A 27190-nucleotide genomic window follows, 5' to 3' on the forward strand; every position below is an offset into this window, starting at 1 on the left:
TAAGGTGGGTCTCTTGTAAACAACAGATTGTTGGATCTTCCTTTTTAATCCAGTTTGCCAAATGGTGTCTTTTGATGGGGGAGTTGAGTCCATTGACATTCAGTGCTAATATTGATAGGTATGTGGTGATTCCTGCATTAAGTTGTTTTTGTTGTTTAAAGATTTGGTTGTGTGCAGTCAAGTTACTGCTACTCTTTGATTACTTGTTTTTTCTTCTCCTGTGGCTTAATATTTCCCATCGTCTTGTGGTTTTGTTTGCTTTCATCTTCTGTGTGCAGAATTCTTTGTAAAATCTTCTGTAGTGGTGGCTTGGTGGTCATATATTGTTTTAGTTTCTGTTTATCATGGAAGATTTTTTATTGCTTCATCAATTTTGAATGATAGTTTTGCTGGGTAAAATATCCTAGGACTGAAATTATTTTCATTCAGTATCCGAAATACCTCACTCTATGCCCTTCTTGCTTTTAAGGTTTCTGTTGAGAAATCTGCTGTTAGTTTGATTGGTTTACCTTTATATGTTATTTGTTTTTTCTCTCTTACAGCCTTCAATATTCTTTCTCTGTTCTCTGTGTTGTTGTTTTTAATGATAATATGCCATGGAAAGGTTCTATTCTGGTCAAGTCTGTTTGGTGTCCTGGAGGCACAGGAAGAGATTTGGGAAATTTTTTAATATTATTTTAGTGACTATATTATGTATCCCTTTGGCTTGTACCTCTTCTCCTTTTTCAATTCCCATGATTCTCAGGTTTGACCTTTTGATGGAGTTGGTGAGTTCTTGCATATTCCTTTCACAGCTGTTGAGTTGCTTGACTAAGGTTTCTTCTGTTTATTCTTTAATTTCCATTTTGTCTTTGAGCTTTTAGATTCTGTCTTCCACTTGTTCTAGTCTACTGGAATGGCCTTCTACTATGTTTTTTGTTTGACTAAAGGGACTTTCTACTTCCAGGATTTCTGTTTGATTCTTTTTTTCTGAGGTTTTCCATATCTTTGTTCAACTCTTTTATATTTTGTGTTGTGTTCTTTAATACATGTATCTCTTTTTTTTTTATAATGTCCTTTGTTTCACTTTGGTGTTTGTTGAAGTCCTTTCTGAGTTCATTTGTTTCTGTATCTTCTCATGTTCTTTATTTTTTGTGTCTTGAAATTTCTTGAGTGCATCTTGTAACTTCTGGTAAAGATGCACCAAAGTGTCTAGTATCTTCTCCATGAGTTTCTCTGTGATTTCTTCCAAGATTTCCTCTTTGAGGGATTTTTTTGTAGGGATCACTGGGCTCCTTAGTGACATCTATCATTGTTTTGTTGGGGTCAAGAACTAGGTATCCATTTTCTTCATTTCCCACTGAATCCTCTATAGAATTACTTTTTTGTGGAGTGTGGTTTCCATCCCTTTTTCCCATCACTCAACTTGGTGCCATGCAACTATGTTATTGATAGGATAGTTAGATTTTTTAAATTGCCTGTTTTCTTTCTCTTGATTTAATTTCTGTGTTGTGACTAACTTTGGTTGTGAGCTAGGTTGATGTACTCTTTCTGTCCCTGGCCTGGACAGCTTCAATGCCAGACCAGTTGTTTACATATTATATAGAAAACCCCTTGATGATATTATCTATAAACAGTGGGAGTTGGGGGGGGTAATGGTTATTAGGCTAGATACAGAAAGTTGGATAATTGGTAAAGGTGGCACTAAAAGGGTGGAGGGTAAAAAGGGGGGTTGGGGGAGTGGGGGAAAAGGAATGGGGGATGCTGGGTTTTGTGGCTTTTGTGGTTTGGGTATATTTCTGTTGTTGTAGTGGCAGGTGCTTTTGTTAGGGATTGCAGGGAGCTGGGGTTGTGTACAGTTTATATGGTAGGCTAGTCAGCGGATGGTGAGTGTGTAGGAGGAGGGGTAGTGTGATGACAGGTTGGGGAAGGATAGGAGGAGGAGGTAAAGATGGGGAGAGAATGGATGAGAAGGGGCAGACGGAGTGGTCAGGAGAGAGAACAATGGATACAGTGACTCACACATCTGTTCTGAAATACATTATTGTATAAATATAAGAGTTACATAGTTACATCAGAAAATTTTGGTTTATTTTAGCTGCTAGACTGGAAAGAGGGTAAAAAGCCCACTGGTTCATTATTGAAGTCCATTATTGCTACCCATAAGTGAAATAAAACCAAAATGATAAACACCATTTAAAAAATTAAACCTTCAATGAATTAATGATGTGGAAAAATCCTCAGCTCCCTCCAGTGCATCCACTGTAAAGTCGAAGATTAAGCTACTGCTTCCCAACCAAGTAGAAACCACTGAGCACATCCCTTATCACACTGCTCTGGACTTGATCTGCAAGTTCCAAGTTTCATATACCACTGGTCTTTAGTTTCAGTAAACAAATATTTCTGCAGCAATGGACTAGGAGGGGAGAGATGGCTTGCTTTCAAACCAAAGGGGACACTAGCTGTGTTTGCCGAGTGAACTCCATTTGGTTGTGGCAAGGGAGGCTCAGGCCAGGGTCCCAGGGATCTGGCTCAGAAACACTGAGACCATTGTCTTTAGAGGCAACAAAAAGGGTTGTTGAAAAACCAAGCTTTAATATAAAGCCAAAAATCTGTGCTTGTCATTTTATGTTTACTTGGCACTTGAGAGTGGCAGTCGTTCTCAGCTCTTGCTGCTGTTTATGTTTAAAGGAAGTCACAGAATGGGAGCCAGCTTTCAATATCTCCTTAAGAAAAAAATAAGAAAAAAAACCTTCATAGTTTCTACTCGTGTCGTTTGACTTCCTGTCTGAACCTTTGGGGCTGGTGACATACATACCAGTGTCTCTTAACCCTTCTGGACAGTTCTTTCATAAGCAGATACACATTTGTAATTACTCAGAGGAGGAGGAAAGCATTCCTTTGCCATTGAGTCAGATTTTCCTGTACTTTCATATTTTCTTGTGTGTGGTTCTGCTTGGGCAATTCCTGTCAAATTGCAAGGGGTGGAGCGATGTGATCATTGTGGAGTTTTCTCGGCTTCTTGGTTAGTAGGTACAGTGGTCTTTGGTTTGTGGGAAATAAAGATAATCTAACCTTGAGTGGAGGAACCGCTATAGCTAATTGACCCTAATTGCTTGATGAATGAGAACTGGAAGAGGAGGTGATAGAGCAGGCAGCCTGGGAGCCGGCAAGGGTCACCTCAGTGTAAATTGGTGTTTTCTATGGTGACTAATTTAAGAATAATGTCATTCATTGAAATTTCCAAGTGCTTGTCTTCTTAAAATGTGCAAAGGGAATTGATCACAGTAAGTTCTTTGAATATAAAAAGCAACTAAGAAAAAGTACTAGAAGTGATGGGTATGATCACAATAACTTATACTTGAATGAAGGATTGTATTTCTTCAAATGCTTTTCAATATATTATAAATTACTATGTGACTATATATTTAACTGCATTAATTTACTTGTTTATCACAATAAATCTATAAAGCACTTAAAAGATGCATCCATATTTTCAAAGGGCATTTTGCTGGAGATAAGAAGTTAAATGACTGGACTAGGGTTAAATAAGGCAGACTCCACACAGGTGGTTAGTTTTCAGTGTTCATCTGACTATGAAATACTGTCACAAAACCAAAACTTAATGATTTAGCAGTTGAAATATAACAAAATGATTACACATCATTCAGTGAAAAATCTCTGTGGCAGATCTCAGTTCATTAATGCACATATTCTAATCTAGGAAAAGAAAAAATGCTTCCTGTGGATCTAAGCAATGGTATATTACTTCTTTTGTGCGTGTGTGTGGGGCATTAAAACTGATTTTTTCTCTTGATTTCAGTGAGCTTTCATTTAATTATGTTTTAAGTTAGCTTAAGACAAAGTCTCTCTTACCAATCAAATCTTAACTTGAAGGAATTGTGTTTCCTTAAGACATTGTTATATAGGTCACAACCAAACTCAATTGTCATCTCTTTATCAGTGATAAAAGTGTGCACAACAATGAGTCTTCTGAGTCGAAAGTGGTTGTTGGATTTCCTGGCCTACATAATCTGCTCAAAATCCTTTCTTGACGAAATTTCTGAAGATCCAATGAAAGCTGATGAACAGAAAGTCTCTGCAGAATCATATGAACTCTCAGTCAGCCACATGGAAGTCTGAAATACAACTGCTCTATGACTAATGTGGGCTGTTGGTGGTTCCTAGAAAAACAGCAGAGTGGGTCCTTATACCTCAGAGGAGATAGTTATCTCCATACATGTTTGTTGATGGTCAACATCACTACTAGGATTGTTTCCCTTGGAAATTAATTTTTCCAAACATCTTTACACATTGACATTTTGTGAATTTGAATATAAATGTTTAAAGGACACAGTAATACTCTAGCTCTGAGCATTTCCTGCTTCAAACCTTCTGTTTATTTTCCAGTGAGAATGGACAGTAACCCATTTCACACTCTGGTTTGAATGCCTCTAGACAAGGCTTCCCTGATGCAAGGAATGCCAGGACAAGAACTCACCAGATTGTAATCTTTGGGCCTGCAGTCTCATATCACTTGTAAACTCTGCCAACATTCCTTCAGAAACAGATGTTCCTAGACAAGGGATGGTGATCATATCTCCTTTACCTTTGCTCAATAAATGCTGATTTGTAGAAAATACAATCTTTAAGAAGTTACAGTTAGGAACAACTCAGGAAGAAACTGTTTTAAAGAGACTTAAACAATTTTTTCCCTCCTTACCAAAATTTCTCATGTTTCATAATTCAGGCATTCCCATCATTTATATTCAATGGGAGGAGTAGCCATGTATCAATCTGTGGGTGAATAAATACAAATCCTAGTAATATTTCCTAATTATGGGTTTAGCATCCAAACAGAAACTTCATTCCCTCTTCCCTATGATTTGTAAATTATCTCTTTCAGTAAAAAAAAAAAAAGTGTAACTATAATGCAAAAGTCCACAAAGGACAATTTCATTGCTAATTTATTTATAAAGAAAGAACCCCGGGTCTCATGTTAGAGCCATCATTACAATGGTGTTTGGTCACTGTAATCAGTGGCTATATATTGATGTAGTTAGCAGAAAGATACACCCTCTCCTGTAACAGCTCTGTGTATGGAACCACTGAGAAAAGCTGGTGTAAGACTGACTTTTACTTGTTTAAATCACCAGCCAAAGCCTGTGGGAATGGCTCAAGTTGTAAAGTACCTGCCTAACAAGCATGAAGCCCTGAGTTCAAACCTCAGTATCCCCCACCAAAAAAACACACCTAAGTCTCTCCAGCCAAAAAGTCTTTATTGGCAGTTACCATTAAGCTGAAAGCATTTTCAGGTGAACAAATAATCAACTACTGTCAAAGGTGAAAGTTCACGACTAGCAAATTCTATCTAATGATAAATCATATCCAGGAAATCTTGGGGAACTTTTAGGTCCACAGATTCAGTATGTTCTAGTTTTCTGGGTTATCATGATTGATGTATTACACATTTCAAGCCTTGAATTATTCAGAGAGTTAAAGAACAAATTTCCTCCAGATTTCTGTAAGGTCACATATAAACCCCACTGTTTGTTAAGAGCTAGTCCAGAAATATGAAGGTGGGACTCTTTCTTTGCTTCACTGAAAATGTAAATCTTCATAGGACTTATTGGTCTTTGATTCAATGAATGAAAAAAATCTCTAAGGATCATATTGTATGTCTCCTCTTAGGGACCAAGGTCAGATGTTTCTTTCCAGAGAGTTCCAATACCCCATTGAGATTTGAGTGGAGAGATGGGGCTCTGGACAAAACAATATAATGGTAGAATCAAGGCTGAGTCTTAGCTCCCTGTGGCTGAACACATAGCTAATGCATTTGATTCTGCTCTTAGATGGACTGAACGATGTCCTCTTTTCAAAGGAAATGGGAGGGCCAGTTAATGACCTGGTCAAAGTTTCTGAGGTAGCCTCAAGAACATTGATTATTATCATCAATTGCTGACTTAAAAAAGACACACAATAAGTTATGCCAACATTCAGCTTAATTTTAACAGGTTCTTAATGTCTAGATGTGTAAACAACTCTAGCCCATAGGTATTTCATTTTAGAAACACAAAGCGAATTCACTATTCTCCTTTTAGACATCACCAAGTGAATTCTGCATCTAATACATCCTGACAGGACATCATAATGAAGTACTGCTAGAAATTGAGCTTTTGGTAAAAAGATATATATTCATGGTAGAATAAACATTTCCTGTCCTCAAAATGTCTTGTTCTAAAGTAGTATCTTTAAATACCTTTATGATAATTTGTGATGCAGAATTTGACTTAGAATTGTTACCTGCCCTAATGTTTGGGCATCCCTGCCTGCTTTCCAGGTGGACCAATTATTCTTCTCTTATGGAAACTGAGGAGTTTCTCAGGATTTGGGCTTTCAGCACTAAATCAGGTCAGTCAGGCAAACTAGCAACTCACTGCCTGGGAAAAGTGCTGGCTTTGTGTCCTAGTGGTCAGAACACAAAGCAGTGTCTGTGTTTCTCAGAATAGCCATCACCTCCACCTGTGTTTAGAGCACATGGACTGTCTCAGCAACCTCCTGCTCTGCTGAGGGTCTGTATCAAACAGATGTTCATCTGCTCCAAAGAGTCCATGAAAAATCCTGACTGTGACCACTGATGCTTAGAATAGCAGCCTGAGGAACACTGTGTCCTCTTTCTTTCCTTCATCTCTTCTGAACTTTTTGCTCAATCCCTTTCACCAGGCATTGTGTTAGACAACATCGCAAATGAGATGCAACCCTGCTCATCACAGGCTTAGAATCTGATCAGACAAATAAGGGAAAAGTTACTACCAATCCAGATCTGTCCCTTCATCACACCAGGCCACGCCAAAGTTATCGATCTGGAATCAATTCTGTGAGACTTTCACAACTCACTTTTGCAGAGTTGCAATTTAGAATTATGCTAAGAGGTCACATGAAGGAAGATTTGGCGCTGCTAGAGAGTCTAAGGCTGGAAAAACACCTTGCAGTTGATCCAGTACTCTTTGTAGGGGAGAGTGAGAGCCAGGAGGCTAAGGTAAGTTTGATGTGCAGCTTTCAGTGTCTTTTCTCAGCCTCCATTTAGGCTTTCTGGTAGAATGATTCCTTCTTATTTTTATCCTGTTAAAATATTTTGACCTTTCTCCGTCAAGGGTTCTCTGCAATATACAGGGCATACTTCTTGTTTCTCAGATAGTAGCCCCAAAAGGCAGCTTTCTTATTCTACTTAAGACTGTAAAGAATTTTGGTTTTCAAAAAAGCACTGTTCCCAAACTGGCTATGAACCAGGGAAAAAGTTACTGCTCAGCATCTCCAGAGTTCTACATCCAAAGCTTTCCTCTCATTCCTGACTTTAGTGGGCATCTTAGGAGTGTCTTCTGAGGGAATGGATAGTTATCTGTCTTTCTTTTCTTTTTTTTGGCCTGCACTGGGATTTGAAATCAGAACTTTGGGCTTGCTAGGCAGGCTGTTTACCACTTGAGCCATGCCGCTAGCCCTTTTTGCTTTAATGATTTTTAAGGTAGGGTCATATGCTTTTGCTCAGGGCTGGACCATGAAACTTCTACCTAAGCCTACCGCCTAGCTGGGATCAGAGGTACGTACCACTATACTTGGCTTATTTGTTGAAATGGGGTCTTGCTAAATTTTTGCCTACCAGAATCTCTACCCTCCAGATCCCTGCCTACTGAAGAGCTGTGATTACAGGCACGAGCTACTGAGCCCAACCGAGTGGGGGTTCTTGGTGTACATCACAGCCATATTATAGAGTTTAATGTTTTAGAGAAAAATGTTATTGAAGTTGCCTTTTTTTTTTTTTACTTTGTCCTGCCTCTGGTTTTCAAATAATGTTTGGAACAACATTTCTTGAAGTTTAACATATGTTGCCAGGGGAACCAGAAGACAGCACCCTGAATTAAAACTAAAACCAAAGAACTGAGTGCAACTCAGTGAATTCTGAGTGAATCTTAGTCTTGGTTGTTTATCTAGTGAGGAGATGAGAGGAAGGCCTCTGAGCCCTGGAGAGAGAGAAACCTGCTGCTGAAACTCCTCCCACATGCACCCTATCTTCTCTTAAGTGCAAGATGTCTTGAGTTTTTCCTTTTGCTTCTTGTTTGAGCATAACCCAGCTCTTCCTTCCACTCTGCTCCTATTTATTTAAGTCAAATAACTAAAAATTTAAAATACCAGCTTGTTTAAAAAACTTCTCTCATTTAATTCTTATAATTTTTGAGATAGAAAGACATCTCTTATGCTTTATCAAGTGCTTTAGTCATAAAAGCAATCCATGTTTATTTTAGAACACAAAGAAAATCTATGAAAGAAAGGATATTTAAAATTGTGTTTAAGAGTCTTTTACTAAAGGACAATTGGTGTTAACATTTCAATGTATTTTAGAGCATTTTTTAATTTTTAAAGATCAAAATTGTATTCAGATGGTTCAAAAAGTTTTTGCTCTTCCCACTGAAGGATGAAGACAGAGAAGATAATGAGAGGTGAATTTAAAGCAAGTTAAATGCATGTATAAAAATGTCATAATGAGGCATTATTTTGTACAATTAATACATACCAATTTAAAAATCATTGTAAAAAAGTTCCACTCTTCAAATTCCTGTTCTTAGAAACAACTAACTTTTAACATTTTTAGCATATTCTTTTGGCATTCACCTAATACCTAAATAACACCTTTACTATTTTTTGTTTAAAAGCTTTAGGTATTGTGTATGGCCGTCCCATTGCAGGAGGTGAGAAATGAGTTCTCTCTTTCCACCATTCTCCAGTCACACATCCCATAACCCATCTTCCTAGTGTAATGATATGTGATGTTGGCTGATCACCATTCTGTGTGGAGCTAAATTCCAAGCAGAACTGTGTGGTACACTATGATTGCTTTTTCTTTTCTGGAACAATTTTGGAATCAATAATTATCTTGGTTTTCTTTTCTTCTTAAGTTTTCTTCCCTAGGTACAAATAGAGGTGAATCGAGGCTTTCTCAATGTGAACATTATACAATTTGGGGAACCCAGTAAGAAACAACATACAAATTACAAATTTTCAAAAGGAGGAAGGAGCAAGAATTCTTAAGTATTGGGAGGAACATAGCTTACTAATTAGGAACTCCTATTTTAGGATTTACGCTAGATTTAAGCCATTATTCTGCATGGGTTTGAATTTTTAGAATCATCTTAATCTAATTACCAAGCCTAGTCCGCTTTTCCTGCAGTGCAGCTTTTCGCTGTTTGGTCTCTATTACTCATGTTATTCAACTCAAATGCCTTGTTAAGCTTGAGTCTGCTCATATTTAAGAGTGGGAATCAAATAGCTGATTGCCTGTGAGTAGAACAATTTGAACATGAGCTTTCTGGAGGGTTCTCTGTTTGGACTGATGTGTCTTTAGGACTTTTGGTGTAGTCAGATTCATCTCTTTTCTGAAGAGCAAAGGTCTGGGCGCCAGTGTTCTGTGTGTTGAGTGGTACTAGAAGGTCTCAAGAATTTAGAGTTTATTAAATCCCCTTCTCTTTATATAATCTTCATTCTTCAGCTGGGCTTGGAATCTGTAGACCAGATCCGACATGGCTGTCTTGCTTTCTCTGTAGTAGGAACCTCTAGTTTTTCACCAATGTGAAAGAAGGACATTCACTCTGTGGGGCAAAGAAGGGGAGAAGATCCAGGATCTGTTTCTTTATCAGTCCTCCATCTGTCTCTCCTTTTTCAGGGGCACCTGGTGCCAGTTCCTGAGCCTTCAGGATTCTGTTTTCTCAAAACTGCTAGGTGAGCAACCACCTGCCCATTTGCTTTCCAGGTTCCAAAATGGTGTTATTTCTTCCTTCATTGTCTCTGAAGTTGTGCCAGGTAAAGGCAGCACTCAGAGTTCCTAATCTCTTTTTATGCATATTTTTATGTAGTTGTGTGCTTCATCTACATTTTTGAATGCTACTTTGATGATTTTCCCATAGGAGATATGAGAATTTGATCCTGTATTAAAAATTCTTCACTCATGTTTATATATAAGCTTTATTGAATTTTAATTCACACATCACACAATTGTAAATTTAAAGTGTACAGTTCAGTGAACTTTTTAGTATATTTACAGAGTTGTACAGCCATCAACATGATTAATTTTAAAGCATTTTCATCACCCCAAAAGAGAAACTTCGTATTTGCTGACAGTCACTCCCTGCCCCAGCCTCTTGCTCTAATCTACTTTCTGCTCTCTGGATTTGCCTATTTTGGACACTGTATATAAACGGAATAAAACAATATGTGATCTGTTTGGATTGATTTCTTTCATCTGGTGTAACATTTTCAAGGTTTTTTCATGTTGTATGTAATAATATAAGTTGAACATTCCTAGTTCAAATATCTAAAATTCAACATGTTACAAAGCCTGAAACTTTAAGTGATGAGTTGAAGTCAAAATGCAGGTGCACTTGGAATATGATATAAAATTTCTTCAGGCAACTGTGTAAGATGTGCATAAAACATATCTGAATTCTGCCTTTAGACTTCACCCACACCCAAGATATTTTATTATGTAAATACAAGTATTCTTAAATCCAAAAACACTTCTGGTCCCAAACATTTCAGATTAAGGATGAACAACTTTTACTTTATTGCTTTTTATTTCCAAAAAATACTTCATTATATGTAGATACCGAATTCTCTTTATTTATCAATTGAGTTGTTCTTACTTTGTTTGTCATTGTGAATAATACTTTTATGAGTATTTGTGTACAAATTTTTGTGTGGACATTTATTTTAATTTTTCTTAAAAATATGACAATTCTATGTTTAACCTTTTACTTCTTTCAAAGAGGCACTACCATTTTATATTCTTATCAGTTAATAGTCATTTTAATGTCTATGTATTCACATTCATATTATGAAAACATGGCATTGTTTAGATGTACATGATTAACTATCTTCTGTCAGATTTTTAGTTATATTTATTTTTGTTAAAAGTTTAATTTATTTGAAGGAGTTTGTGACCAGGTGTTACTGGGTGGTGAAATAAGAATGTTTATGAATCTCTCTTCTCCCTTCCTCACTTTTCATAAATGCTTCCTCTGCAGCAGATACTTCACTTTCACTGACATTTTCTGACTCTACTAAAAATCTCTGCTTATTCAATGGGTTCTAATCATTTCACTGCTAATGAGGTTTTTCTTTTCCATTTTTGTTGTTATTTGTTTTTGTTATTTTGAAAGTCTTGCTATGTATCGAAGTTTGTCTTGAACTCAAGATCCTCCTGCCTCAGCCTCCTGAATGCTAGGATTATAGGCATGTACCTCCATACCTGGCCTTCTAATAAGGCCGAATAGATTTTGTTATATTTATTTTTAAATTAAATTTATTTTTGTGTGAATTTTCTGAAAACAAAATATCTCTTGTCCCTGTTTTATGAATGAGAATTGCAAGCTATACAAGGGGAAAGGAAAAAGGACCTGAGGTGTTGAGTTTCTACCATGTTCAGTTGTCTTGCAAAGTGCTTCACATATATATCCAGGTATGCATTTAATTTAGCTCTCAAAGTAACTAATACATTGCCCAAAATGGCAGGGTCTTCTTAAAAATTTTGTTGTTTGCATATCCAGAAGACAAGAGAATTTTATAATTTAGTCTTTCTTTGACAATAATGATGATAGATGAAAGTCCAAAAGTAATAAAAAAAGTCTCCTCTTCCAAAAATAAGAATCATATACCCTTTTCATTAAAAAAACTTTATTTGGGAGTCAGTAGGGGACTGATTTTTACTTTGACTTGGTTGTTATAAGCCCATCACAATAAGTATATTGTCTGTGGATTGATATCCCTAAAGGGGAATGAGAACGGGGAGCTGGCTTGTGAGGGTATGGAGATGGAAACCAGAGTCAACCCTGTGGATTTATTATATGTCACAACAACTTCCCTAAGGCCCTCAGAGGAAAACAAATGTGAATTTATTTTCAGTATTCCTCAAAATTTTATCACGATCATAAGAGCTTTTCAAACAGTTCATTTCAACATGTGTATGATAGCTCAATTCCTCATTCTTACCTTACCTATAAGTTGCATTCAACACAGTTCATCTTGCAACTTTTTTATCATTTGGTTGCTGATTTTATTACTATCATTCTGGCCATTTCTTCTCAGTCTTTATTGTCTCTATGGGGATGATTTCAAGATTGACAGTTCCAGGTCAGACTCCACTTTAGGGGTCTAAGTCTGATTACCCACATACTAGTCCCTCTTTCCACTTGAAAGCTTAATTGGCATCTTAAAAATATTTTATATCAAAAAATTATTTTATATCCAGAAACATCCAAAACCTGCTCATTCAAGTCTCCTTTACCTTAGTAATGAAACTCCTTTCTTCCAGTTCTTTTAGGCTCTCAAATTAAGGTATCATCTTTGTTTTCCTTCTTTTTCTCATATACATCCAATCCTACCTATAAAACCTGGCTGTTCTACCCTCAAACATATGTACAACATGAATACTTTCATGGGACTCTTAGTCTAAGCTATTATTATTACTTTTGCTTGGATTATTGCAGTCACTCTTGTCTCCCTGAAACTTTATCTGTAGAGTTTGTTTCTATATAACCAAGAACCTTAGTAAGTTCCATGTAGGATAAGCTCAATGAAATGCACATCAAAACACATTATAATCAAACTTTGGAAAGCCAAAGACAGAGAATAGCAAGTGAGATGGGAATGTCAAGTACAGGGGTGTCTCAGTAAGATTAACAATTGAATGCTTATCAGAAACTATGGAAGCCAGAGGACAGTGGACATATTAAAAGGAAAAAAAAAAAAAAAAACACCTACCAACCAAGAATTCTGTATCTGGCAAAACTGACCTTCAAGAATGAGGAAATTAAAGCTTTTGTAGATAAACCAAAAGCTGACAGTTTGCTATCAGTAGACTTGCCCTGAAAGAAATGCTACAGGGAACCATTGAGTTGAAATGCAAGGACATTACTCCAGAGGCACCTGCACACCCATGTTTATTGCAGCACTATTCACAATAGCCAAGTTATGGAAACAGCCAAGATGCCCTACTACTGACGAATGGATTAAGAAAAATGGAATTTTATGCAGCCATGAAGAAGAATGAAATGTTATTATTCGCTGGTAAATGGATGGAATTGGAGAACATCATTCTGAGTGAGGTTAGCCTGGCCCAAAAGACCAAAAATTGTATGTTCTCCCTCATATGCGGACATTAGATCAAGGGCAAACACAACAAGGGGATTGGACTTTGAGCACATGATAAAAGCGAGAGCACACAAGGGAGGTGTGAAGATAGGTAAGACACCTAAAAAATTAGCTAGCATTTGTTGCCCTCAACACAGAGAAACTAAAGCAGATACCTTAGAAGCAACTGAGGCCAATAGGAAAAGGGGACAGGAACTAGAGAAAAGGTTAGATCAAAAAGAATTAACCTAGAAGGTAACACACACGTATAGGAAATAAATGTGAGTCAACTCCCTGTATAGCTATCCTTATCTCAACTAGCAAAAACCCTTGTTCCTTCCTATTATTGCTTATACTCTCTCTTCAACAAAATTAGAGATAAGGGCAAAATAGTTTCTGCTGGGTATTGAGGGGGTGGGGGGGAGAGGGAGGGGGCGGTGTGGGTGGTAAGGGAGGGGGTGGGGGCAGGGGGGAGAAATGACCCAAGCATTGTATGCACATATGAATAATAAAACAATAAAAAAACCAAAAAAACCCAGTAACTTAAACATGTATGAAGAAAGATCTTTAGTGAAGGTAACTACATGGAACATAAAACAGCAAGTTATTCCATTGCACAGAGCAACGGAATGTAATATTTGGACTTTGCACCTGGTTTCTGGCATAGAGTTTCAAAAACTGTTGGAATTTCTTGAGTGACAGGAATTATTTTTTGCTAATGAGATGACTCAGCATGAGTCCCCAGATAGCTTCAAGATTGGGACTTGTCGTTAGAAATATCAACCATGAGATTAGATAGCTGAAACTTTGGGCTAGGCCAGCCTCCAAGAAGAGGAGGGAGGCTGGAGACTGAGTTCAATTGACTTAATCAATCATGTCTTTTTAATGGAACCCTGAAAAATCTCTGGACACAAAGGCTCAGGGGAGCTTCTTGGTTGGTGAACACAGGAGTCTTTTTGGGACATTGACAATGATAACCAGATTCTTTAGGGAGAAGGCATGCCAGCTCTATGTCCTCTCTCACTTCCCAGACCTTGCCCTTCATGTATCTTCTTTTGGCTATTCCTGGTCTGTATCTTTTAAAGAAAACTAATGAAGAGTACAGTGCTTTCAGTGAATTCTGGAATTATTTAACCTGAAGGGGGTCACTGGAGCCCCTGAATTTATAACTGGCTAGTCAGAAGTGTGGATGGTCCCATAGAATAATGACTGCCATTTTAGTGGGAACACTTTTGTAGGAGATTTTATTCTTGACCTGTGGCGTCTGTTCTAACTCTTGAGTGGCTGGTGTCAGAAATCAATTGTAGTATACGCTTAGGCTAGAAATGGAACATATTGTATTTTTTGGTTTGTAACACCACTTTTTTTTCCTATATGATTTTTAAAAAGATAAATAAAAATTAGTTACAAATACATGCTATTTGGCACATAGTGTACAAAGATGCAGACAGTTCTTGGCAAACAAACACTTATTACCATAAGGTGTTTGCCTCATACACTAGATAAGACTTGAGTATATGGAGGACTCCCTCCACCTAGAGCAAGCACATGTACCTGTACGCCTTACTTCTTAGCCTGTTTTTCTTCCCACTTACTCCACTAATGGAGGGAAAGGTGTCTGCCTCTTAAGGTCTAGATCAGAAGGCTAGTCTAATTGGCTCTACCTGGATATTCTCAGGGTGTACATGTTTCCAAGCTACAGTAGCCACAAAGAGTCTTCTAGTAAAAATAGAATGTCAGAGACACCATTTGCCTTGTGCCATTTATGTTAAATTGCCTGCCACTCATCCTTGGCAGCATTTCTCTGGGGTTGGCCCAATCAGTGCATTACAAAGTGAAGAAGCCACCACAGGTGTTATTTACCTAATTTATGAGAGTATGGACCTAGAGATGGAGAATATGTGTGGCTGAATTACTGGTTCACATGCTATGTTTCTATTACTAAACCAATTAGCACTGGGGAAGAGGAAACAAAAAATTATCATTATGTAACTACACTCATAATCACTTATAATCCTTCAATATTTTTATTGTTTTCTTTAAGATGAAGCATGCACATAATTTTCAATAATCTGTGACCTAACAATGCAACGGAAAGACAACTGTTCACTGAAGGCAGAGAAAATTCTCATTGTTAGACGCACCCTCCAAAGGCATTGGCACTCAAGTGGTCTTGGTACCAAATCAAAGAAACCACCCAACTCAGGTGTTTCTTATCCATCCACCCATCCATGCATTCACCGACTCTAAATATCTGTGGTAGGGAGCCTGGAAAAGATACGGTAGCATAAAACAAAATAAAAATATCATCTGTAAGTCCACAATTTAGAATATTAATCTTTTAGCATATATATATATATATATATATATATATATATATTTTGTTGTTGTTGTTGTTTTTTAAACCCAAAGCCATTCAGCTATTTACAGGAGAAGGTGAACTCTCTTGCCTCAGATACTCATCAGTAGGTCCTGCTCCATAAGGCAAGTGTTGACCTGTCTTTCTTTTTTGAACAGACTGACTCCATGCCGCTCTAAGAAATATTCACTGAATCCAGAGAATAAAACACACAAGATATAGTGTTTTTAAAAACATTTTTAATGAAGAAATAATTCCATTCCAAAATATAGACACACAATTAAATAGTTTAATCACTTCAAAATATAACATGTCCCCAGAAGGTTTCAACACACACACTCACACACACACACACACACACACACACACACACACAAACAATACTTAACAGCAATACAAAGAAAAAATCCCATACAATAGTTCTGTTACAATACCAATGAATATTATGAAATCTTTAGTGTTTCTGAATTGGGTTATTTTAAATGGTGTCAAATTACAGTAGTCATAATTAAAAAGTCTGATTAATTAGCCTCAACATGTAATGCTTCTGATTTTTTTTCTTTTTGGTTCAAAAGTAAAAATGCCCTTTCTACTGAGGACACAGTGGAGTTCTTCTTCTTCTTTTTTTTTTTTTTTTGTGGCTCCTTGCATTGGAATCAAACCAAAGTGAATGCAGCAACCAAATGTTGCTGTATTTACAAGCTCTATCTACAGTTAACAGCCAAGAACTAATAAGGGTAGACGAAGATGGTCAAAATAAAAGCAGACATCAGTGCTAAATTATGTTGCAACATTTTGGCTCATGCATATAAGAAAATACATAGTATATCACAACAAAGGCCACACTCTTAATGCAATTCAGTTCACATTACTACTTACAAATGAACCTTCCCTGGCTTATAGTAGATCGTCTGGTGACCCATTTTCACATCTCCAGCACATCTCCCTCTGACCAACCAAACTTACCCCGACTTCCGTTCTGACAAACCACAACTGATTCCTGAATCCTATACAGTATATTTCACCCTCCTCCACAAACATGGCGCTATGGGGGAGGGTTAGCTGCGTTAGACCAGTGCTCATTAATAGCTTTGATGGAGACGGATGTGCAATTCATTGTGAAACAAGAAAGAAACAACTCCCATAAGATATAGTTGTATATAGTGGACAAGACAGACAAAACCTGCTGGGTACTTAGAATAGTCCCCAAAAGTAAATTTGGAGAGCCAAGGAAAGAAACCCACCCAAAACCACGAAAACCCAAAACAACACACGCCATTTTGTCTCGGGTACAGGACAGGGGTGCTTGAGTCTGGTCTCAGTGCTGACGTGGAGCTAAGAGAAAGAAAAGGTGGCTGGTTAGTCAGAAATTGGTCACTGGTGGTAGTTTCCAGAGTCCTTGCAATGGCTTTGCATGATGACAACAATCATGTGATGGAGTTGGTTGGCAATGAAAGCTTTGAGAAGGGAGATGGTTTTCAGCAGAACAGTTTAAATCTTAGACACATATTTGGATGTAGAAAGACAAAGAGACAACCTAGGTCAGCTCAGTCCAGTCAGTGGCTGAAGGCCACTTGCAGGGTCTGAGTACTGAGTTCAAGAACTACCTGGCTGAGATTTCGAGATGACAGTAATGCAGGTAGCTGGGATGTAGTGGTTTTCAGTATTGAGTGTGAGGCACCAATGGCCACCTGCTCCATCTAGAGAGGTATGGTTTCACAGAGGATGGGCAGTGGAAGAGAGATGAACATTAAGACAAACCAACAAAACCCGCAATAAAATCCACCTGTGCAAAGAAATCAGAGAACTGGGCAGTTTGTGCCACTTTGGTGCTAGCCTGTGCTCAGGGACTTTTGTTAGGCGGGTTCTCTGGAAGGAATTACGATTAAATATATCTGGGGATGGCATGGGGTCCTTCCTGATGCCAATCAAGCACCTTACTATCCCCAGGGTAGGTGATTTTGTTACAAAGGGCAGCCAAGGGGATGGTTTTTAACCAAATGCAGAGGCACACACATCTGATGGCCCTCTGAAGAGGGAGCCTGAAGATGTCAGAATGTGTGTTTCCAGCTGCCACCTACCAACTACAGACTAGGTAGGTGCAAAGGGAGAGGGGTTTGCCAGCCTCAGGAGCAAACTTGAGTTGCCAAACTTTAAAGTTGTCTCAGAACCTTACTTACTTATTCTGAGTAAGGCTTTCTCAGAGACTTTATTGTATGTCTATTCCAGAGCAGTAGTTTTCAACATTTAGTGTGCATCAGAATCATCAGGAGGACTGATTAAAGCACAGATGGCAGGCCTAAACCCCAGAGTCTGATTCAGTAGGACTGGGGTGGAGCCTTGAAATCTGTACTTCTAAGACATTCCCAGGTGATGCTGATGCTGCTCATCTGGGGACCACATTTTGAGAACCACACTGTTCTACAATGGATGCTCTTCTTTCGTTTAAAGGAAAAGCAGGAATTCCAAAGAAGTTGCTAATTTAAGTATAATATATCCAGTATATTGCAGGCTTTTCTTCACATCAAGTCTTGAAAAAGAAATGATTACATTTCCATTTTCCCCAGGATCCCCCAAGGGAGGTCTTTAGGTCCTATTAAAGAGGGCCATCCACTGGGACTTTTATCTTCCTGTCTTTGACAGTTCCTTTGCACTTCAGCTTCTCACTGAGTGCAAAATCCCAACTCAACGTAGAAGAGCCTGTCTCCTTTCACAGACCACACAATGCTGCATGCAGAACACCAGGTGGCCAGCTAAGGCAATAAACATTCAGAAATACAATGAGAGCGAACGTTTGCAAGCGCACTTTAAGCCTGTACGTGTAAAGCTGAAGGTCTCCAAACCACCCGATGGGGGAACTTGTGAATGAGCGGTGCTGTGAAAGACATGCTTCCTAAAGCTAAAACAAGAGGAATAAGACCATGGAAGAGCATAGATAACTAGTCCATTTGGGGATTTTATGGCACCTGTGGTTTATAAACAGCTTTAGTAACGAGTATTTCAAAACATAGTTCACAGTTTTTAAGAAGATCTGTGCTGATTTTAAAAACTAGATTCTATATAATTTGAATGTTGTCTTTTTTTTTTTTGAATGATACCTTTTTGGAAAAAAATATTTACATTAACCTCTATGGCTGACTCATTAGAGTGTCTTGAAAGAAAACAACCTCAAGATGGAAAGAAGCCCCACAGAATGAATTATTCCTAGGGTTTGGTTGTTGCTCACAGAGACTTGGAGTCAACCAAGTCAAAAACCCTTCTTGGCTTCTGGGCTCTGAGTCTGTACACTCAGGAGCCACATCCTTCAGGGTGGCTGTTTTTTTCCAATTGCTGTGGAAAAAAATGTACAGTGTGTAATAAACTGTTTTGCTAAAATCTCAAAGAATCCAGAAATCAAACTTCTAGCTATAAACAGTATTAATATTGTCATTGTAAACTGAAAGGTTCGACACCATGTGCAAAGGTTTAAAATGCTTGTCAATACTGCCAGTATGGACAACAGCACTGTGGGTTCTCAGCCTGTGTTTGTTTTCAACCAGGGATGAGCATGTTACAGAAGATGGAGCTGATAAATCAGCTTGAAACATAAGTCTTGTTTTCTTCCCCCTCCCTCCTAAAACACATACTTAGGAACTACAAATCTTAGGACAAAAGTTAGCTGCACTACAGGCATCAGAACACATCTTTTTAGGGGTGGGGGTTTGTTGGGAGCTGCAGGGTGGAGTGGCTCCTCTCTCCGGCGAGGGCGAGGCTGCTGCCAGGCTGTTGTCTTCCTCCTTTGAGTGGGTACAGTGCTCTCCATCACCACCAGCTTTCATGTTACTGTCACCATCTGTCTGACTATAGCTTGCCTGGGAATAAGGAATTTGTAGTTTTTTTAAAGATGAAAACTGTTTCTAAATTAGGGTCATGAAGCTTAGGATCCTCCCTTTCCCGAGGTGTGCGCGCACACACACACACACACACACACACACACACACGCAGTACTTCTTTCCGATGAAAATCAGGAACAAATGTCCTAGGACATTGTGGGTTATTGCATTTTCTGGAAGAAAGGACAGGAAGTTCTCCTTGTGGAGTCTCTTTCTTAGGGGTACCTGATGGTACCCTGGAGGCACCTGGAAGGTTAAAGCAACATAAACAGAAATATGTGTGCTGCTCTCTGGACAAGGAGATGAGGTCACTAACCTACCATCAGAATGCTAAGTTGATTTGAAAAATAAAATCCACTTTGCTTGGTAACTTCCCAGTTTCTAATGTTAGCATGTGACTGGAAGGAAAATGGTGTTTCATGTGGCCACAGGTTGGAAAAGGGATAAATCCAAGGTTGAGCAAGTCAAAAATGAAGTCTTGGAGGACACTAAACGGAATACTAGCCACTATTTATGCTGTTTCTTCAAAAGTGGCTAGCTGAAAAGCAGTAAACTAGTGAATGGTACTCCATTCACTCTGTTGTGAATAAATGTGTATTTATTTAAAAACAGACCTAAAGCCCTATCTATTGGAGAACGTATCTAATAAGTGCTCTCTGTTTCTGGGGAACCACCTTCTCACCCATGTATGGTTCTGACTTGAGAGATGCCTGACTGATGTCAAACCAATGAGGTTGGCTCAGGACCCTAAGACAACTTCTGGTCCTACAGCACAGTCAGAAAGACCAAACAAGTATATTTTAATTATATAAAATTCTAAAATTTCAATTGTATTTCTTGACTACATTGAGAAAAGCTATAGTAGACTTGAACTGGCTACAAAGATGAAAAGCTACTAGTTTTTGTAGTGTTCTATCAGATTTTAAATGAATTTTGCCAAAGTGGCTGCCTCAGCAACACTCTGGTTCATGTTTATAGTGCTGTAGCAAACTAGCCAGGCAAGATATCTGATGCAGTAAATGACAGAGGTCATAACTGTTTCACTTCTCACTGCCAAATTTGCAACAAAAGATTAAAAAATGGTCTAGGAACTTTTGGGGGTACTGAAACATTTGGCTTTTACATGGGTTTATGTCAAGGTCATTTTATTAGGCTTTTAAAAAGAAATATTTTTCTAAGAGCTAGCTACCAATGTTTAAATACTATACAAACAAAACGATCAAATTGTTTGGGCTAAGAGAAAGAAAACGTTATTAAAGGAAAGGAACTGTTCCTTTGGGACTAGGTTTGTTACAACTGGAGTGATTATTTTCGGAAACTGCTCCTGGGAATTTTTTTCACTGTAATCATAGTGAATTAGGGGGAGCATGTGGTGTTGTGTTATCAAATCCAAGGAAGAAAGAGTAGAGTGTGGTAAAACTTTTCCTCACAGCTTATGCAATAATATGTCATTGTAGCAATTAATTCTACAATTCTTATTTGCATAAAATAGGACTGATTATCAGTAGTATTCGAGCTAGCATGTATTTATTACTGAGGTATCATTTAAGAAATATATTTCTCTTTTAAAACTAGCAACCAGAGTTGATAGAGTTTATTATCAAGTGCACTATAGATGTATGGGATTCTACAGTAGAGAAGGTCTATATAACTAAAAGTAGACCCATGTCCTTGAGTCAGGGCAGTCAGATTACTGTGGGAAGTACATTAACTTTGAAATGTGCTGGGGGTTACATCTAAACAGCCATTAGCTGGAGCCAGAAAACCCACCTGGACTTATGGGACAGTGGAGTCTAAGGTTTTTAAATCGTTGCATGTAGTCATGAACTGGCCTGGATGATAAAAGTACAGAGAGCAAACTGGTTCTCAGTCTGGGTGGTTCACACACACTTACATACATACTACAGCCCAGCTAGGTACTGACCTGCTTTGTAAAGTGCAGAGCACAGTGGCAGGCATACATGTGTGTTCATAATTAATTATAATGTTCGTGCCACTCTGCCAAGTTCTTTACATTTTTTATGTATATTTTTTTATTTTGGCAGTACTGAAGTTTGAACTCAGGGCCTTGCATTTGCTAAGCAGGTGCTCTATCAGTTGAGTTGTACCCTTAGTCCTTTTCACTTTAGGTTATTTTTTGAATAGGGTCGTGTTTATTCCCAGGCTGGCCTGGACCCTGATCTTTTGTATGCCTCCTGTGTAGCTGGGATAGCAGTCTTGGACCACTATGCCCAGGTGTTATTGGTTGAGATGAGGTCTCATGAACTTTTTGCTTGGGTTGGCCTTGAATCTTGATCCCCCTGATCTCTGACTCACAAGTAGCGGAATTATGGGCATGAGTCTGCACCTAAACCTATTCAGTTCTTTAAAAATGATATCTCAGAGAGTTCAACTCCTCTATGAGGTAAGTATTATGACATGTTGTGCACAGCAAAAGGAGGCTCATACAATTTAATAATTTGCCCAAGTTTATGCTGCTAGGATTTGGTGAGACCCATATTTGAAAATGGGTCTAACAGAGTCAGAGTCAGAGTTTCAGATCACAACCCTCAAAGTAGCCTGCCAGTGTTTTTCTTTCTCTATTAAAAATAAAAACAAAGAACTACCTGACAATTTTACATGCATTTAGGTGGAATTTAGGATGGGACCACATGGTACATAAATGATATTTTAAATTAAACTTATATCCAGCTGAATTCCACAATGGATTTGAATTAGTCATTCCCAAAATATAAGACTGTAGAGTTCTTTTCTCTGTTTTGATTTTTTTTTTTGGTTTCTTTAATAATACTTATTTTCTCTGTGACTTGGAAAGGTCCACATAGTTGGTCTTTGGGACCCTGAGTACAACATGACTAAGAAGCTGACCCACCTAGAGATGCTGAGCTACCTTGGTCTTTTCCTTCTCAAGTGATACAGAGGTGGCAACTCTAATGCCATTGAGAGGAGAAAGAGGCATCTCTTTTGCTAAGCAGAGGCATTTCTGGTATTATGAAAGTTTCCATGCCAATTTTCCTAATCGACACAGTAAAAAGTCAACTTCCAAGGATATCTGGGGAATTTACACTGAGCTATAATGAAACACCCCATAGATGGGGCTGATTCTTGGCAATAAGCAAGGAAGGAGGATTTCTATAAGAGAGTGACAGTGAATTTAGGTTGCAAGCTACCAGAATTCAGCGTATAGTGGCCATGTTTCCTTCTAAACAAGAGGGTACTTACTTGAGAGGAGAGTGATAAAAGGATATTGCATTCAACCTTGCAAGCTGACCTGTGGGTGACAAAGGACACAAACAAGAAGGGTGACATGTCAAGTCAGTGATGCAGTCAAGCTGGTGAATTATTTGCTGGAAGCCATGCACAAAGACAGAGAGAGTCCAATGAATGGAAGTAGCATTCTAGTCCATCCATCACCAACTGCTCACAGCGCATTCAATGAAAACCACTTCAACATTTTCAAGGGTATGTGTCTTGAGTGAGGATGTTATGTTCCTTCCTTGAACCTTCCCTTGAAGCCATCAGGCAGGGAAAGGCAAGGGGAGAGAAAAGGAGCCAAAGACTTACCAGAGATGGCAAAAACTCCAACTGGATCTTAAGTCATATAGACTCCCCTTTCATTTTACACATGTAAGGTTAAATTCCTAATTCATTAAAATAAATACAAATCTAATATTGGGTATGGAATGGTGAAAGGCTGCCTCCCTTTACAAAGAAGAACTTCTAGAATTTCAATTACTGTTGTGACTAAACTGATATGAGTTCACAAAGTGAGGCCTAATAGGTACTTCTAACAGCATGAACCAAACCATTGATTATTTAGGCACATCTGTCTCTCTATGTGCAGAGCCTGCCACAGAGATGCATGTAGGAATGCCATTCCTCTGTGTTCCTGGACACAGCCAGCTTCATTCTAGCCTAATTTCTTTCTATGGATGAGCCAGAGGTTGCAAAGAAAGAGAACTCTATGGCTTTCCAATCAGGTGACTTTTTGTAGCATAGCTGCTGGCTCAACATACTACTTTTTTTTTTTTTTTTGGTATAATTAGAACATTTTGGTTGCTTCTGAAATGTGGTTTTTAAATTGAAAGGTTAATAGAACATTCCAAAGAAGCAACACTTTTGTTTAATGTTGTTGAGATTCTGTTTCCCTCCTGATACATTCTTCTTGGGAAAATATTTCAAATTCTATAACTATATGAGAAGCAGAAGACAATTTATATCCTCTGCTTCTCTGTCCTTCACTGACAGAGTAACAGAGGGCCACTGCTAACCTAAGACTGTGGAGAAAGCTTGCATGACAGGAAAACAGTAACCCACTAGGGTTGGGAATCAGCAGATCTCCATCAGGAAAACATCCCTGAGCTCCCAGAACCAACAAAACACCTGTGAATTACAGAGAAAGGAAGCACAAAGAAAGACAAACAGGGCAGCAGAACAATCCCATGGGGAAAATGCAGGCCTTAGGAGGAGTGAGTGATTCATCACATTTATTCCTAACTGTACATGCTATGGTCTGTGAGTTCTCAGATGAGTTAATATACTCCAGTCCTTCTCAAGATTTGTCCGTCCACACCATAATGAACAGGACCTGAAGTTCCACCAATATTTCTCAGTAAGTTTTGTCAGTATCCTGCTTAATTAAATTAGGCATGAAATGGGCAGGGTGGAAGGCTGAGGACAAATAGTCCAAGGGAAGAAGTATATTTGTACACATTCAATTTCCTTGTGCTCCATTCTGTGTGTACTTATTTACTACTACTACTACTATTTTATTTCATTTTTAAAGACAGACTCTTGCTGTGTAGCCCAGGCTGGCCTTGAGCTCTTGTTCTTGATCTTCTTGCCTCAGTCTACTGAGTGCTGGGATCACAGGCATACATCACTACACTTGGCTTTTTTTTTTTTAATTTATGAAAAAAAAGCACTTTTAATTTTTTTTTTTTTTTTTTTTTTGCTGTACTGGCTGCTAGGCAGGCACTCTATTACTTGAGCCACACTGCCAGTCCAAAAAGCATCTTTCTTAATGATCCTAGAGGAGTTTGGATAATTAGTTATCATATTCTACAAATGTCACAAAGCCTCTTTTTGCTATACAGACCACAGCTTATAAGAGTACATGGTGAGTGACAGCTACAAGAAGTAGTTAAAAGTTTTACTGTCTGAAAAACACAGTCTAGGGATATTATTAGAATATTCTGGAAAGGGAGGACAGAAGGAAGAAGGAAGCACCAATTTTGGGAGTAACATGGAAGACCCAGCTACTGAGGGCTGAGGAGAGTGGTGGGGATGGAGGGACTAGCTCCTGCACCTGATAGGCCTCGTCCTGCAGCTTCTGTTTCAGGTACTCCTCCATCTTGAGCTCGTTCTCCAGCTGCCGGACAGACTCGTTCTCATAGTTCTCATCCTCAGGCCGCACATAGGGATCACCATCTTCTGTAACTCTGTGAATAAACCACAGATGGCATTTTAGACCAAATCCTAAAATAGAAGTGTGAGAGGAATTCATGGGCCGGCTGTAGTTTTGTTGGTACAGTTATTTTCTCTTTAGTCCTCCAGTTCACATTCATGTCTTCTTTTACGTAGGTGAAAGCATTTTATAAAAACTGGAGGCTTGGCGAAATGTAGGATCGAGGTATTTTCACAGCTCTCTATGGCAGTCTGGCAATCATTGGTTGTCTTAGGGTTTTCTAGGGTTTACAGGAATGATTGGGCTTTGAAATGTCCTACAATTTTTAAAAAGGCAAGCTTGTCTTTTGAAAGACAAGTTTTCCTAACATAAGGTTTTTTAAAAATAGAACCCATAAGAAGAGTGAGCCCTCTAGTGAAATAATGCATAAGAACATTTGTTCATAATTTTACCCTCTTTGTGTTGCACACACACACACACACACACACACACACACACACTCCCTCTCTCTCTCAAGCTCCAGCTTCACCTGTAGCGCTTCACCTTAAACATTAACATTGCATTATTATATTAGAAAAATTTATATTAGCTCTGAATCTGAAAAATCCAGTAAATAGATAGGAAAGCCCTGACTCACTAACGTGGGACTCGATTTCCATCTGTTCATCCCAGATGTGTAAAGTGCTTCATGGGACTGAACATAAAATCATTATCTGAATCACATAACTACACTCAATATGCGATAAAGCAGAGTACATTTTAGACAGTTCAGATGTTAAAATATCACCTAACATGAAAAGACTGGTGAAGGGGAAGTTTTGGGGCTGGAAATTGAATGTTACTGTTCATGTTTATTTATATCTGTAAGATATGCTCTTGTTATTTTTGGAGGTTTGGGACAAGCCGAATAGGGTCTCTGAGGCCTCTGTGAATGAATGCCCTTTCTCAACTTCCAAATTACTTATTGACAGCGTGTCTAGCTCCCTGGCATCCCAGGGACCGCAGACGATGGGGGAGAGGAGTATTTTAATAGGGAACAAAGAAATTTAAAAGTAGGTACTATGTAAATGCTTGAGAATAAAAAGTCAGATATGGATGTACGAGACCAAACAGATGACAGTTAACTCACCATTTTGAATGACAAATCAAATAGTTCTCAATTACAGAGGAAAAGACAAGAAAGCAACTAAAATTAGAATCAGTTTCATATTGCCATTTTAAATTACATTGTGACTATTTTGTTAGGATCTCACAGGGGAGCGGCTTCACAGCTGGCTTTCAAACCAGGTCTCTTTACAACCCCATCACTGCTGGTCTTTTACTCACCACTTGGATTGACAGTCTGAATATCAGAAGGGGCTCTGGTTAGTTTCTTCTCTGGGTCTTTAAAACAGGCAGTTTATTTCTGTAGACTACTTTGAAGTACTTTTCACATAGCATCGCCCTTCTGTTGTCATTCTGGTGTTCAACAATTCCCGTTACTATGCCTCATTCTTCCCTTTCTTCCTTTTGCTTTCTCCTTCCCAAGCAGCAATGTCCTAGCTTTGCCTTTGGTTCTCAGCATTGGTTTCCTCTGCTGACTACTTTGAGCTATTCTAGGATCACAGCAAGTCTATTGAGGACTTCACTGATCCTGCTGACTTGGGTCAAGCTATAGAGACTTAACTGGGTGAAAATGAATCATATCAGAGGGCACAACTCTCCCTGAAGGGAATCTAACTAGGGGTTAGGCATTGGTAAATACTGCCAAGAATATTAATTTCCTAGACCTTTATTGTAAGCAGCCTTTAATTTTTTTTTTCCCTGTGATTGAGCAAAACCCTCGGAACAGGCCATTTGAATGGCAGCTGACAGACCTTCCCTTATGCCTGACTGCCTTGGGCTGTGAGCCAAGAAGCTTCTTCCCTTCTTTTACAATTGAGGACAGTCTGGTTTTTTTGTTTTTGTTTTTTTTTGTAATGGAAATTGAACCCAAGCCCTTATACATGCAAGGCAAATACTCTACCACTTGAACCATGCCCCCAGTCCTTTTGCTTGTATTTCATTTTAAAATAGGGTCTCGCTAACTTTTGTAGAGCTGGGCTTGAATTCATGATATTCCTGCTTTGGCCTCCTGACTAACTGGGATTATAGGCCTGTGCCACCATGCCTGGCTAGTTTGATAGTTTTGAACACGCCATACTTTGGGGAAGCTCCACTCCAGCTGCAAGAGCCATTGCAAGAACAGCTGCTGCTGGGCTTCAGGACTCCTGCTTTAGGCTTTGCTTTAGTCATGGTCACTTGAACAACTACACTGGCTTTGGAAGACTCCATTCTGGGCAAGTCAAGCCTCAGTGAACTTGAGAAGATCTTGCTCACCCTGCAGCTACTCTCACTCAGGACAGGAAGGGGAGTACT

General features: G+C 38.6%; 1 protein-coding gene across 25 annotated transcripts in view; it reads right to left on the reverse strand.

The window, feature by feature from the left end:
* Positions 1-15736: 15736 nt before the first annotated feature.
* The window catches only part of Dtna (dystrobrevin alpha), a 345657-nt gene continuing 334203 nt past the window's right edge, over positions 15737-27190 (reverse strand). For 20 of the 25 annotated variants that reach the window (XM_074070021.1, XM_074070014.1, XM_074070023.1 and 17 more), the window contains 2 exons: positions 24695-24827; positions 15737-16849 (listed from right to left, as the gene is read on the reverse strand). In XM_074070021.1, the coding sequence (XP_073926122.1) occupies positions 16709-16849; positions 24695-24827 (274 nt within the window). In that variant the 3' untranslated portion in view covers positions 15737-16708. Of the gene's footprint in view, positions 16850-18583; positions 19633-22608; positions 22658-24694; positions 24828-27190 lie in introns of those variants that run through there. The other 5 variants (XM_074070040.1, XM_074070030.1, XM_074070036.1 and 2 more) reach the window with 3 other exon arrangements.

Source organism: Castor canadensis, chromosome 4 (assembly GCF_047511655.1).
Source record: "Castor canadensis chromosome 4, mCasCan1.hap1v2, whole genome shotgun sequence".
Lineage (NCBI taxonomy): Eukaryota > Metazoa > Chordata > Mammalia > Rodentia > Castoridae > Castor > Castor canadensis.